Source organism: Carcharhinus amblyrhynchos, chromosome 12, assembly GCF_965287045.1.
Source record: "Carcharhinus amblyrhynchos chromosome 12, sCarAmb.v2.hapA, whole genome shotgun sequence".
Classification (NCBI taxonomy): Eukaryota; Metazoa; Chordata; class Chondrichthyes; order Carcharhiniformes; family Carcharhinidae; genus Carcharhinus; species Carcharhinus amblyrhynchos.
The window spans coordinates 12,249,271-12,264,069 of NC_137335.1; the positions used below are offsets into that span (position 1 = coordinate 12,249,271).

At 40.3% G+C, this 14,799-nt stretch overlaps 1 protein-coding gene across 2 annotated transcripts in view; it reads right to left on the bottom strand.

The window, feature by feature from the left end:
* The window catches only part of kiz (kizuna centrosomal protein), a 135,938-nt gene that overhangs the window by 44,709 nt on the left and 76,430 nt on the right, over positions 1-14,799 (bottom strand). For both annotated transcript variants that reach the window (XR_013888220.1, XM_080199740.1), the window contains exons 6-8: positions 10,884-11,256; positions 3,920-4,054; positions 585-749 (exon numbers count right to left, since the gene is read on the bottom strand). Coding sequence is in view for 1 of the 2 variants with exons in the window: in XM_080199740.1 (XP_080055866.1) it covers positions 585-749; positions 3,920-4,054; positions 10,884-11,256 (673 nt within the window). In the remaining variant the exon portion in view is untranslated. The remainder of the gene's footprint in view (positions 1-584; positions 750-3,919; positions 4,055-10,883; positions 11,257-14,799) is intronic.

Sequence of the window (14,799 nt, forward strand, 5' to 3'; positions counted from 1 at the left end):
AATAATGGAATTAACTATTGAGAGCAAACTAGAAAATTATTAGCACAACATTGTAACTGCTATTACAAATTCAGAAAGGAAATATCTTGCCTCATCAATTTCCTCAACTTTTGAGGAGAAAGGAACTGAAAGAAATTATAAAAAGGCCAAAACCAATGTGTTGCTACACTTCCAAACAGCATTTGAAAAGTTTCACACAAAAGGAAACTGGCCAAACTCAAAACTGTTGAGTATTCACGTTAAATCCTGCAAGTGGATTAAGAAATTGACTGAAGAATGGGAGGTAATTGTTAAATAAGTTGTGTATGAATAAGGATGAAGCATTGAGTGCGGCACTCCAGCAACTTGTGTTGGAACCATGCACCAGCATGAGTGGTTAAGGTTGCAGAATTACAACAGTGGTTTCCCACAAGGAGAGTTTACAATGTCAGCTGTGGCATTAAAGTCAACCTGCTCAAACAATCAAGAATATTCGCTTATAATAAATGCAAAGTTGATTAAACATAAGCAATAGAATTGTTTTGCCTTATATCGCCATATAGCCTAAGAACATTTTAAAAGCTTGGCTGTCTGAAGGAATTTACCTATGATTATTTCCATCGACTGCATACCAATCTTTGTTTAAAATTTCTTCGGACAACAGACAACCACTTGAGGTACTCTGTGACAATCCTTTGAGCTCATGAAGAACAACCGCACCACAGTCCTCAAGGCTTTCTCCACTCACACTGCCTTTCATGTTACAGGTACTGCAAAAGGAATTTAGAATTAAACTTGACACTAAAAAAATCAGAAATTTCACCAGCCAAACTGACAAACAACAAAAATTATTGCACTAAATGTTGATAACTAATAATTCTGAGGCAAAAATTGAGGGATTACTCTTTTTCCAATATTAAACACTTGGATGGAAAAAATCTAGATATTTGATTTGATTTATTATTGTCACATGTATTAGCATACAGTGAAAAGTATTGTTTCTTGCTCGCTGTACAGCCAAAGAATGCTGTTCATACAGAAGGATAATGCAACCTGGATGCAAAATACCAATGTAATTCAATTTAGCTGCTGAAATACCATTGACATGAGTGAATGAGTAAAACGCAGAGAACTTGAGGTCAAGATATACTTTCTAACAATAACTAACTTCTGACTGTACTTAATGCACTTCTGAGTTAATTAGTTAAATTGCTTTAAAACGTGCAAAGAAATGCACATGTTGGAAATCTTGATTCATCCAAGCATGAAGAGGGAGAATTCAAACCTCTCCACCAAAACTCTCCAGCTGAAATGGAGTGGCAGGTGTATCTGTTGGTTTTCTGCCCGAAACCTGCCAACCTCAATTTTAACATGTAAATACGAAAGACATCAGTATGAAGCCAGCAAGGTCCTTGGATAAATATGCAGATGGGATCATTGATTTTATTGTCAATCTGGAATCTGTCTTGTAGAATGACAATGAAGATCAGACATTAAAATTGGCTGTCCTCCTCCCTACACGTATTGATGGACCAGCCACTTACTCAGCCACATTCCTGTATAACAGTTAACAACAATTCTGTTATCTTTGGTGGCAATTCCCAAAACTGACCAAATTGAATTCTGACAAGTAGTCCCTAAGTTCTGCTTATAAAGCTTGCCCATGAGACTTTGTGGCCACTGTAGAAGTTTAAAGCTTATTTATTATTGTCACAAGTAGGCTTACATTAACACTGCAATGAAGTTAGTGTGAAAATCCCCTCGCTGCCACACTCCGGCACCTGTTCAGGTACACTGAGGGAGAATTTAGCATGGCCAGTGCACCTAACAGCAAGTCTTTCAGACTGTGGGAGGAAACTGGAGCACTCAGAAGAAACCCATGCAGACACAAGGAGAACATGCAGACTCTGCACAGATAGTGATCCAAGTTGGGAAGTGAACATGGAGCCCTGGCACTGTTGGACACCAGTGCCAACCACTGTGCCACCGTAAGACTGTAGTGTGCTCTTCAGCGTGAGACTGCCCGAACAATTGCAAACTTGAACAGGATTCGCACATAACAGATTTCTGCCCTATGGAGCTTTCTGGGATTGCCTCATGCAGCCTCCCCATACTTCCAAACTTGATAGGTCAATAACCAAAGTGATTGAAATAGGAACAGGGTACCCCAACTTGAGCTGCCAGTTCTGTCGTCAAGGTTTCATCACACAAACTTTGACTTCCAATTCCCACCACTGGTCACTCAGCACATTCATTCTCACAGCAACCACCTTCATACTCCAGCTGGAAAGTCAAAAGACTCCTTATTACCCAATTGGATGGCTCTTGGCTTATCAGAGAAGCAGTCTTCCACCTCCAGTAATTTTAGAAGTAATAAACAGCAACCTTCAAAGAAACTGATAAAAGTTCATAATTTTTTTAATGCCTGTTTATTTTTCACCAGGATTCCCTACAGCAGTTTTGTGGATATTAATCTCTAATTCCCAGAAACTCCTGACCAATCATGGAGGGTTAGCAGTCTTATCACCAATTTGGATTTTCCTTATCCTTGTTTAGTTCCACCCAAGGGTTAGCAACATCAACCATGTCTCACTTGTACAGGTGGTTGTGTGGCCCAGCTAGGGTCCCAGGGCTCAATTGCTGATTTTATAGAATCATATAGTGCAGAAGGAGGCCATTCAACCCATCGAATCTGCACCGACCACAATCCCACCCAGGCCTATCCACATAACCACAGGCATTTATCCTAGCCAGTCCCCCTGACGCTAAGGGGCAATTTAGCATTGCCAATCCACCCAACCCACACATTTTTGGACTGTGGGAGGACTGGAGCACCCGGAGGAAACCCACACAGACAGTGACACAAGCCAGGAATTGAACCCAGGTCCCTGGTGCTGTGAGGGAGCAGTGCTAACCACTGTGCTACCCTGCGGGGCCAAATTAAAAAAAAAGAAAAGCAGGTTTGACACGGATCTACTAAGGACAGCTTCGGGCAGTGCTGCAGTGGCAGACTTCATTCTATGTTTCCAACTTCTTTGGCAAAGTTGGATGAAGGAATTATCCAGCTCTGTTCCTCAATCACTATATTTTACACTTACTTCAGACCTTTCCCCCGATTCAACAAACTTTACAGGGGTTGGCAGCAGAAGCTGTATATGGGCAGGTATTAATGCTGGATGCATGTCTCCAATCACTGGTCTTCAGTGCCTTTATCTTTTACTGGTATAAATTTCGATGCAAAATTGAATGCAATGTTTTAAAGACCATAAACCTTTTCCGCACAATGCAAGTAATAACATTCTGTGTGGCATCTTCATATTAGCTCTTAACATGCATTGTTACTGTAATGCTACTTTTTAATCAGCTGGATACATATTATAAAACCAAGGCTAGGGAAACAGTCACTGCATTAAAAGTGTAAAGGTTAAGACAGTTGTAATCAATAAAGATTGATGCTAATACTTAAAGAAGTGTTCTATTTTGTTCACTTATTTCTATATGTTTTTCTGTATTACTGAAAAGTTTCACAAAAACGTTTAGAAAATGCATTCAAATAATGCTCAGGCATGCGTTTAATATTCTCCTAATGAAAAGTAGAAGCCACTGTAAAAATTCTCTATTCTGCAAACACAAAGGATTGTGAATATAGAATGCAATTTTTTAAGTTTTGCCCAAAAAAGAAGTGTTTAATTTCTCTGTTTGCAACTATTTCTTAAACATTATCACTCTATAACTGCTGACAGAACTTGCTGGATTACTGGTTGAAATGTTTTCAATATGAGAATTTCTATAAGATTGACATTAAAAATATTCCCAGCTCCAGTTAATACACATAAAATGTATAAAAGACAACAAGCATTTACACTACCAGGCACAGTACTTTGTAAGCACCAGAAAGAAGATTGGAATTAAAGAACTATTTGAGTAGATCTGTAATAACCTTGAGATTTTGTGCAGTTTCTCATCACTTATTGTAGTATGCTGATACAGTCCCAAACAATTAGCCATTGTTTCTCCAACACCATCTTCTATTGTCTGAAGTAAGTGAAAAAATCCTTCAAGTGAAAGGCAGACCCTGCAGAGAATAATGGAAAAATCATGTTCATGATTATAATTATTCGTGGCATTTAAACATTAATACATGGTGGTGAAAAGGTAAACTGGCATCCTAAAAAAAATAAGCACTTAACCTTAAACCTATTTCAAATGAGGAGAATTGCATTTTTGTTAAAGTGCACAACAGGGCACCACTTATGCTTTTGTATTTCTGAGAGGTAGGTGCATTGTCTGAGAAATCAGTCATCTCTTTATTTATAACCGGTTATGAATCATAAAGTTTGCGACTGCGAGTCTGAAAGATAAAATGTCAATTGAAGCTTTCAGTTTTTAATATTTCTATTTTGATTCTCACACCTCAGTTATCCTTCTCTCCCAAAACAGTGAGACGAATGACCTGTTCCAATGTTTCTGCAATTGCCATTCTGATACTGACTGCTGAGATTTTGATTTGATTTATTATTGTCACACGTATTGGGATATAATGAAAAGTATTGTTTCTTGTGCACTATACCGACAAGGCATACCATACATTGAGAAGGAAAGGGGAGAGTGCAGAATATAGTGTTAGTCATAGCTAGGATGTAGAGAAAGATCAGCTTAATATCATAAGCATTCCATTTCCCCTTCCAATTCCTGGGTGAGCACCTGTCCTACATCTCTCTTCAACTTAGGACTGCAGAATTTTATGAGACAGTTGAAAGTCCATCATATCAGTGCAAGATCCATCTCCATGCTAATTTTCTGTATTCCTTAAAAAACATTTCAAACATTTGATTACTTTCCTTTTGAAAATATTATAGATTCTGCTTTCACCATTATTTTGGTAGGATATTTCAAGTGCCAGAAATTCTCCAGTTAAAAAAAAGTCCTCGCCTTTTGGACACTCAATTCAAGATAGACAAGTTCAAATGCTCTTTGGTTTTCTAAAGCTTAAATTTTATCACTTGCTGACTTGCAATATTCATACAGTTTACTAACAGGTATTGAAAAAAAATCAGGACAAAAACTTCCCTCTTCAAGCCCTGAGCGTTGAATTTTCTGGACATCCCTGTCGGTGGGCTCTTTTGGTCTCACCAATGGCGGCACCCGCAGCACGGCTGGTGAATAACGCACTGGAAGATCCCACTGTCAGCCACGCCCCCGCCATCGGAAAACAAACCATTAGGGAAGGGATCCTGCCCTAAATATTTCATTTAAGAATCATATCACTTTTGCAACAGAAGGAAAGTACAACGTTGAGAAAAACCCTCGGCATCAAGCAATATTTTTCACACATTTTAGTAGTTATGTCAGGTCATTCAGCAGCAGAAATTGTGTTTTTTTCTCAAAATACAAACTGACGGTGAATAACATAAATACATATTGAATCCTGTAAAGTACATTTAGTACTCAAAATGTGCATTTATCCAACTTTGGCAATAATGAATTAATGAAAGCTGAGTATAAGCAACTGTGGGTTTTTTTTTCTGGGTGGGGTGCATAGGTCATCTACAAAAATTATTTTAAGCGACATTGAAACTAATATCTCTACACTCTTATGAAATACCAGACACATTTTATACCCTGTACGGTGCTAGAAAAATGAGCATATCAACTGCTTTTCCTCATTCATGAGGTCACAGTCACTCAGCTGCAGTACTAGAACTGCTTTCCTGTAACTAAAGTATACTCTTCTCACTCAAGTATCCAGCCAGCAATAATAAATTGACAAATGTAGCCTCAAATAAAGCTTAATGCAGCAGTAAATAATTAAGGTATTACTGCCAGGGATTAATGTAACAGTGTTCCACCGTATTATTCAGAATTGTGTGCAGACAAACTATACTTACTGCCTAGCTGTACACAACTAGAGAGGTAGGCATGTGCCCTTAAATAGGTGCATTTGGCACTCCATTCCTATTAAGTCTGTAGTTAAACATGGCATAACTAGAATGTTAACAGGCACCATTGTAACCAATATTTTGCATTTTAAAAGATTAAGTTCTAAAATATTTCACTGCATAATGTCTAACTAATTAATTGTGACAATATAACAATATAATTGACAATCGCTTGCAGTTCTATCATTTGTGACGTGGTTGCTTTCCGGCTAATCATTGTTTTCAGAAACACTTCTCATATCAAATGAGCAAACTTTTGTCCAAGTAAACCGTCTACAATAAGAAAAAAAACATTTAAACCAGATTATAAATGCAATAATGCATTTGGCATATCTAGCATTTGCTAGATATTTAGCATTTGAAAAATAATAAATCAAAGTACACGGAGGCATTATAGACAATCATTTTAACTATAAGTGGACTGTTTATTGCATTATATTTAAAAATAAACAGCACTACTTAGTATATTAAAATAGCAATGATCAACGATTATTTTCCGTAATAAAATATATTTTCCATAACAAAATATATTTTCCATATACATCTTGGAGGCTTCCTTTTATAAAAGATCCACCTTATGGTCTTGCCTAGGATCTTTCTCAACATTGTACTTTCCTTCTGTTGCAAAAGTGATATAATTCTTAAATGAAATATTTAGGTAGGCTACCCCCCGCCCAAGTCTATTTTCCCTTATGTAATAGGTACATAAGGTGGATCTTTTGTGAAAGGAGGGCTGCAAAATACATATGGAAAATATACTTTACTACAGAAAATAATTGCTGATCATAGCTATTTTAATACATTAACTAGTGCTGTTTATTTTTAAATATGTTGCAATAAAAAGTCCGTTTATGGATAAAAATGACCATCTACTTTGATTTATTATTTTTCAAATGCAAAATATCTAGCATGCCAAATCATCCTAATAGATCACAGTCTCCTTTGCTCATTCATGTTTAAAAGCATATCCTTCCCCCCCACTGGTAAAATCTGGGTGGTCCACACTGGAGGCAATTGTGTGTAACAAATGAAACAGCAGCATGAAAACTGAATGGCAACAACAGCAAGAAAAAAGAGAAACCAATATAAAGAAAAAACAGAATTTATGACAATCTGTAATGGGCTGAGGGTTAGAGGTCAGGAAACAAGGGATCCCTCTCTTCATCAGGTTGCTTCCTGGTAACATCCTGATTAAGCTGACAGCTTGAATTATATCTGTTACATTCTGCAGTAGACAATCCATCGGTGCTAAGTCCTCTTCAATGCTGCTGAAGAAGCTTGGGCAAAAGCTTGTTCTTTCTTCCTTTGCCATGGGCCTCAAAACAGTCATCTCTTTTCTATACTCTTTATTTGTCAGTGCTCTTCAAAGAGACCTTTAACAAACTGAATGTGCTGTGTGCATCAAGCCTGCAGTATTGTTAGTCTCTCAAATGGAGCTAGGACTACACCCCTGGTCTGTCTCTATCTCTCAGATTTAGTTTAATTGTTGGATTGTCATCAAATTATTTCTGGTCCTTGGCATCAAGCCTAACTCTGGCTCCGTTACACAAAAAACATGCTGGAGATTGAACCTTTCAAGTGATATATTTAGATTCTGTTGCCATGGTGCACTAGGGTCTGAAGCCCTACAGAACCATTTGACAGGCTACAATGAAACAGCTTGAAGCAAGTAATTGTGAGGAAAATGAGAACATTAGGGCTGCTTTAACTTTGCTTTTACAATCATCGATGCCTAACGAAAGATATATAGCATATCATTCACACAAGACTGGAAGTGACATCATTAACTGACAAACATTTTGGCTTTAACTCTCCACACCTTTTACAAAATGGACTGACTTGCAACATTGCTCAGAATAATATATTACAATGAATTGCACTGTTACATTGGATTAAAGTGAAATCCTTTTACATGTATAAATACAGTAATACAGTTAAATTATTATCAATACAACTTAAATGATGCAAGAACAGTTAGACGAGTAGATGAGGAAAATTTCGACTTGTGAGCCATTTTTTAAACGAGATTTGCAAGTTGCTGGAATAAAAATGCAACGTTTTGGAAAAACCCAGCATGTCTGGCAGCATCCGTAGAGAAAGAAACAATCACAAATTACTCTTCTTCAGTCCAACTTTTCTTTCCACTATGGCCAAACCTGCTGAGTTTTTACCAGCACTTTGTGTTTTTATTTCAGGGCTATCATTGCATACAGTGTTGTAGATACAGTATTTTGCTTTTATTGCAAGTCATTTAAGTTATCTGCAATGCCACATTAGTGTGCATAGTTTTCAATCATTTAAGTGACTAATATTTGAACCACAAAAAGAAGTTTTAAAGTTTATTAATGTCACAAGTAGGCTACATGAACACTGCAATGAAGTTGCTGTGAAAATCCCCCTAGTCGCCACACTCTGGCACCTGTTTGGGTACACTGAGGGAAAATGTAACATGGCCAATGCGCCAAATAATTTGAGATACAAGTTATTAGATCTGTTTTAAGCTGCCATAGTAAATTAACATTAGCTCCTCTGGGCTCAAAATGGAATGAACAGGATGGGAAGTCAGAGGAAGCAACACAAGGGAATAAGAATGGACGCTTCAAAGAAATTTCAAACATTTTATTTTCTGAAAGGTTTCCTCCCAAGATGTGACACGGTGGCACAATGGGTAGCACTGCTGTCTCACAGTGCCGGGGACCTGGCTCAATTCCAGCCTTGGGTGACTGTGCGGAGTTTGCGCAATCTCACCAGCTCTGTGTGGGTTTCCTCTGGTGCTCCGGTTTCCTCCCACAGTCCAAAGGTGTGCAGGTTAGGCAGATTGGCCATGCTAAATTGCCTCTTTGTATTCCAGGTTAGAGGGATTGGCAAGGTAAATATGTGGGGTTAGGATCTGGATGGGGTGCTCTGTTGGAGAGTTGGTGCAGACTTGATGGGCTGAATGGCCAGCTTCTGAACTGTAAGGATTCTGTGATTCTATGTAACGCGAAGCTCACCTTTCTGTTACTGTACAACTTAGGGGAAAGCACTCTACAGTCCTGCAACTATTATTGCATCAGATTGAAGTCAACGGTTGGGATTTTTTGGCCCCGACAACAGAAAGCATTGTTGCGGGCAGGATGGGATTAGGAGAGCTGTTGACTTTTAACGACTCACCAAATTTCCCCATCCTGCCTGCAACGATGCGCACCAGCATCAGTGCTGGAAAATCCTGTCCAGTGTCTTCAAACCTGGACTACATTGTGTATACAATGACAGTCATCATTTGCGATGATCTGCAAATGTGGGTTATTTTACAAGGAAAAGTATAAGAAAGAATCTTATATTCTGCTCAAACCCATGTTCTCTTTGAGAAGAATAAGATCAGTCACAACCACAAAGAACAACAGAAGTCGGAAGTAGGTGTCAGCATCTGAGATTCCTCACCGAGTTCAAGGAGACAACAACTGAACTCGCAGGAATGTAGCAGGACTGCGCTACTGGCAATAGGGTGCTTGGACATGGGTGTTATCCTACTAAAACCCTGTCCATTCTATCAAAACTTGACGGTGAACTGTGCCTCCACAGCGCTCTCCTCTCTCACTTAAAGTGTCGCCAGGAAGAGGCCAAGCATCGAGCACGAGACTCTTTCTCAAGCCTCAGCGTCCCCCACCCGGCTCAGAGAGGAGCCATGAGAGCAAAGACAAGTGCTGCACGTTTGTATAGTTACGCCGCAGTTTTCTTTCAGTTGTAAAGTTGAAATGACCTGCATCTCCTCCCACCCATTGAACCAACTCCTGCGCAGCACCTGCACCCGTCCAACATGAGGCTCTGTTCATGTCTGATTTGACTGTGATGGCAACTGTGCTTAATGAGTTTCCCTATCATTTTGCCTTCCCCAGTCACCTTTCTCCCATGAGCATTGGTCCCCAGTATCACCGTTGACCTCCCCACTGTCACCCTTCAGCCCGAAGCCTTTACTTTCCAGAGTGTCAGGGTGAACGTTCCTTCCTTCCTGAGTATCCCACCCCCGTTCACATTGACCTCTCCAACCAGCTCCTGTCCACCCCCCAAGTCTTTGTATATCTGCATGTCCCCACTAGCGATCCTCGCAGCCCCTTCACCCAACACTGTACACCGTCAAACTCTCACCCTCCCACCTGTCTTTGCCCACTGTACCCATAACCATACTCTCATTCCTTAGGAGGCAAATATTGAATCCTGCTGAGCACGTTCACCATTCACCTAGACATTCAAACTACCCACTTCAGACCTGGGCATTCCCACCACCCTCCTTAGACCTGAACATTTCTACCATCGTCCTTAGACCTGGGCATTCCCACCACCCTCTTTAACCTAGACATTCCCACCACCCCATTCAGACAAGAACATTTCCACCACCCTCTTTAGATTTGGGCATTCCCAACAAGCTCTTTAGACCTGGACATTCCCACCACCATCACCGCGCTCGCAACCCCCTCCCCACTGCCGCTGCCTCAGACGTGGTCCCACCAGCCCCTTCAGACCTGGACATTTCCACTACTCTCTTTAGACCTGGACGTTCCCACCACCCTCTTTAGATCTGGACATTCCCACCACTCCCTTCAGACCAGGGCATTCCCACCACCCTCTTTGGACCTGGACATTTCCCCTCACCGCTTCAGATATGGACATTTCCTTCCCCCTCCCCACCCTCAGCTTCAGAGTTGGACATTCTCTCTTCCCTGCCTGTCAATACCTCATATAAATGTCTGTTTTGCTTTTTCTTCAATTTTTACATTGAACTAAAAAATAGCGAAAGGAAAGACTAGTCAATCCATCAGGTCAGCACTGATGTTTTTCCACAAGTAACAATTACTCCAATTTTCTTGTTCAGACAACTATATTGATCAAAGATTTCTTAAAGAGTGCAAACAGGTTATTGTTTTAAAATCAAATGACTTATAAATATATAATAACTTATTTATATCAAAGACCAATAATACATACTGAAGCTGCTTATCTTGTGTTGTGATCTCATGTGGCTTTTCACGAAGTTCATCTTCCTCAGGACCACCAGGATCCTTTTGGTCTGGCTGATTTAAAAAAGGCACAATGGGTTCTTCTTTGGAAACAGCAGGGCTTTTATCTTCGGTAAAGACTGACCCACTGGTCCTTGCAGGGTCATCATTTAAAGCTGGTTTATGATTTGGAATGTGATTATGTAGGTCTTCAGAAGTTTTCTTCAACTGCAATTCTTCACCATTACCAGAAATACTAAGGTCACTCTCTGAATCACATAGTTCATCTGCTAGCCTTTTCACATCCTGAATTGGCCTCAGAGCCGCCTCCTCCTCATCTTTTTGCCAATTCTGGGAGCTCACTATCAAAGAAAAAATATTGTCATTTCCCCAGTAACCAATCACTTCCTATGATTTACTGTAACAGTTCAACTGAACTACTGATTCTTTCCAGTTATCATTTTGCATCGCCAAGGACACAGGCTACGTACCCAGCTGAAGCCTGGGTGAAATCAGGCAACTTTTTAAAAATTCACATATGGGAAGTTGGAATCTCTGGCCCACTCAATGGACTCAAGACACCAGCTACCCTTCCAAGTGAATGAGTGCCTGTCCCTCCTTGCCACTCCCTGATTTCTGCTTACTGACCACTTCCACAGAGGCAAGGTTACCACATCCCAGCCAAAATTTGGGCACTAGCTGTAAGTTATTTCAAGTATTTTCCAGCTTCCTATTAAGATATTGAAAAAAACTTCAAGCTGGTTCCCAGGACACAGTTAGGAATACAATGATACAGTCTCTCTGGGAAAGTGGGATGATGAACCACATGTGGCTTTCTTAACCTTGAGCTGGGAGCCTTGCAGTTCTTGATTAAGTGCATACAGTGGATAAGTACAAGACCATTGTCCACTTCAAATAAGAAACTCAAAGCTCGGAAATCAGAATAGAAAGGTTAGGGATAGAGGAAAAATGAATAAAAATTACATTCTTTAATTACTCTACTCTCCTCTCAAAAACCTAGCAGCCTAAGTACCCCACCTTCCAATATTGTCACATCACCAATAATTCTAGCCCCATGTTGCACAACATTCCCATACCTGATAATCCTGATCCTCAAAGGACTGCAATCTCCTCTCAACAGAGCTCTCATATTCTGCAGCACCACTTGTCCAGATCCTGGATTTCCCCACAGAAAAATTCCAACACCTCTTATCGTAGTCCGACAGGAAGGCATTCCAATTTCAATGCTTTTAAATATCAGTACACCCTTGTCAACTCCCAGATCCCACTATAAACTGCCTTCAATATATTGACCATACTTTGACTATACAGCGATTTCACAAAGCTCATTTCAGCATAACCCTTTTCCCAATTTTCCTGAACTCAGTGAAGCACTTTCTAGCGCTCTCACAACTTGGATAACCACTGCCACATTCTTGCACCATCCTCTTATCAAAACTAGATTGCCAATACTACTTCAAATATATTCAGATGCAGGCTCTGCTTCCAAGGCCCACTGATCCCGCTCATTGATACGTCACTCTCTTGCACTCTTCTCACTAGCTCTCCCTAGCATTTGCAGATGCTAGGTCTAGACTCTCAATATTACATACTTTCCCCAATCCCCAATACTGCTACATACCTACCCACATCTTTCCTACCAGCCTCTTGAATATGATTTGATTGGGGAAAAAACAGAAAATCTAGTATATAGATAAACAGACATATATCAGACAGACAAAGTCACAGATTCACAATTTGCTTTAAAATAAGGATATGATCATATATACTATGTATGAAAAATGCAACTTCAGGAATTGGAGAACATTTGATTTGGTGGCATATCAACATAGAAGACAATAAGCTGCTTTTGGTTTTCTATACCTCGGACTAGTCCTCCTGCCTCTGACGTTTACTTAACTTTCACCACTACCACCACATTTTCAAAGCAACATACTAAATGCTGTCATGGTCAGAAATCATTCCTACTCCAATATTGTTGTATTTGATTTGATTTATTATTGTCACATGTATTAACAGACAGTGAAAAGTATTGTTTCTTGTGCACTATACAGATAAAGCATACCGTTCACAAAGAAGGAAAGGGGAGAGTGCAGAATATAGAATACAGCTAGGATGGAAAGAAAGATCAACTTAATGCAAGGGAAGTCCATTCGAAAGTCCGACAGCAGCAGGGAAGAAGCTGTTCTTGAGTCAGCTGGTACGTGATCTCAGACTTCTGTATGTTTTTCCCGACAGAAGAAGGTGGAAGAGAGAATGTTCAGAGTGCATGTGATCCTTAATTATGCTGGCTCCTTTGTCGAGGCAGCGGGAATTGTGGATAGAGTCAATGGTTGGGAAGCTGGTTTGCGTGATGGGTTGGGCTACATTCACGACCTTTTGTAGTTTCGTGTGGTCTTGGGCGGAGCAGGAGCAAATCAAGCTGTGAAACATCCAGAAAGAATGCTTTCTATAGGGCATCTGTAAAAGTTGGTGAGGGCTGTAGCTGACATGCCAAATTCCTTTAGTCTTCTGAGAAAGTAGAGGCATTAATGGACTTTTTAACTAGTGTCGGCAAGGAGGGGACCAGGACAGGTTGGTGACCTGGACACCTAAAAACTTGAAGCTCTCGACTCTTTCTACATTGTCCACTCCATCTATCCTGCCATTCCATCCTTTAGTGGTGCATTAACATTCCCTTTTATCTTATGTCCATGACAAAGTTGTCAATATTTCGTTTTCCCCCAGCTATCCCTCTTGTTCTATTCTATCCACACCCTCCACCCTCTCTCCAACCACGGCCAGGATTCATATGCCAACAGAATTCTCCAGTCCCACCAGCAGTGCACCCCCTCCCACGGGTTTTGCGGCAGCATGGGGTAACATCAATGGGAAATCCCATTGACAGTGGCAAGACCAGAGAATCTCGCTGCTGGCCAACTGCATGCTGCCTTCCACCACCAGGAAAACACACGACCGGGAGGCTGAAAAATCTCATCCCACATAATTCTTTACATTTCTATCTTCCTTCAGTTCTGTAGGAGAGTCATTTAGACCCAAAACATTAACTTGATTTCCCTCCACAGATGCTGCCAGAGTGGATTTATCTAGCATTTTCTCTTTTTATTTCAGATTTCCAGCATCCACAGTGTTTTGCTTTTATAAGCCTCATTCACATAATGTTGCTGTCATATTGAACAGAAGCATTGCTATTAAATACAACACGATTGTCAGCAAAGCTACCTTGACCACGAAACTATTTTCATTACCTCAATCATCCTGTTAGATACCAAGATAGCTGACAAAAGATAGACCATTAGTTATATTCAGAACTGTCGAGGGCGTATATTTACAATTTCCAATGTGACCCTGGAAGCAATAAGGAATTTTTCAGAGCGTGGGCGACATGGTGGTGCAGTAGTTAGCAATGCTACCTCACAGCGCCAGTCCTGGGAACCAGCTTGAAGCTTTCTGAATATGTTAGCAGGAAGCTGGAAAATACCTGAAACAACTTACAGCCAATGCCCAAATTTTGGTTGGGGTGGATTCAATTCTGGCCTCAGGTCACTGTTTGCACTTTCTCCTCATGCCTATGTGGGTTTCCTCTGGGTCCTCCAGTTTTCCCCCACAGTCTAAAATGTTAGGTTGATTGACCGTGCTAAATTGCCCCATAGTTTCAAGGGAAATAGCAGGGTAAATACGTGGAGTTAAGAGGATAGGGCTTCGGTTCCATTGTGGTTGGTGCAGACTTGATGGGTCAAATGGCCTCTTGCTGCACTGTAGGGATTCTATGAACATTAAAAGGGTTTAATCCGCAGTGCAGATTTAACCCTTTTAATTTTTGCATAAAGCTTTACGAAATATCTAGAATTATAGAATATCTTCTAGAAGAACTGCAAAAGTCT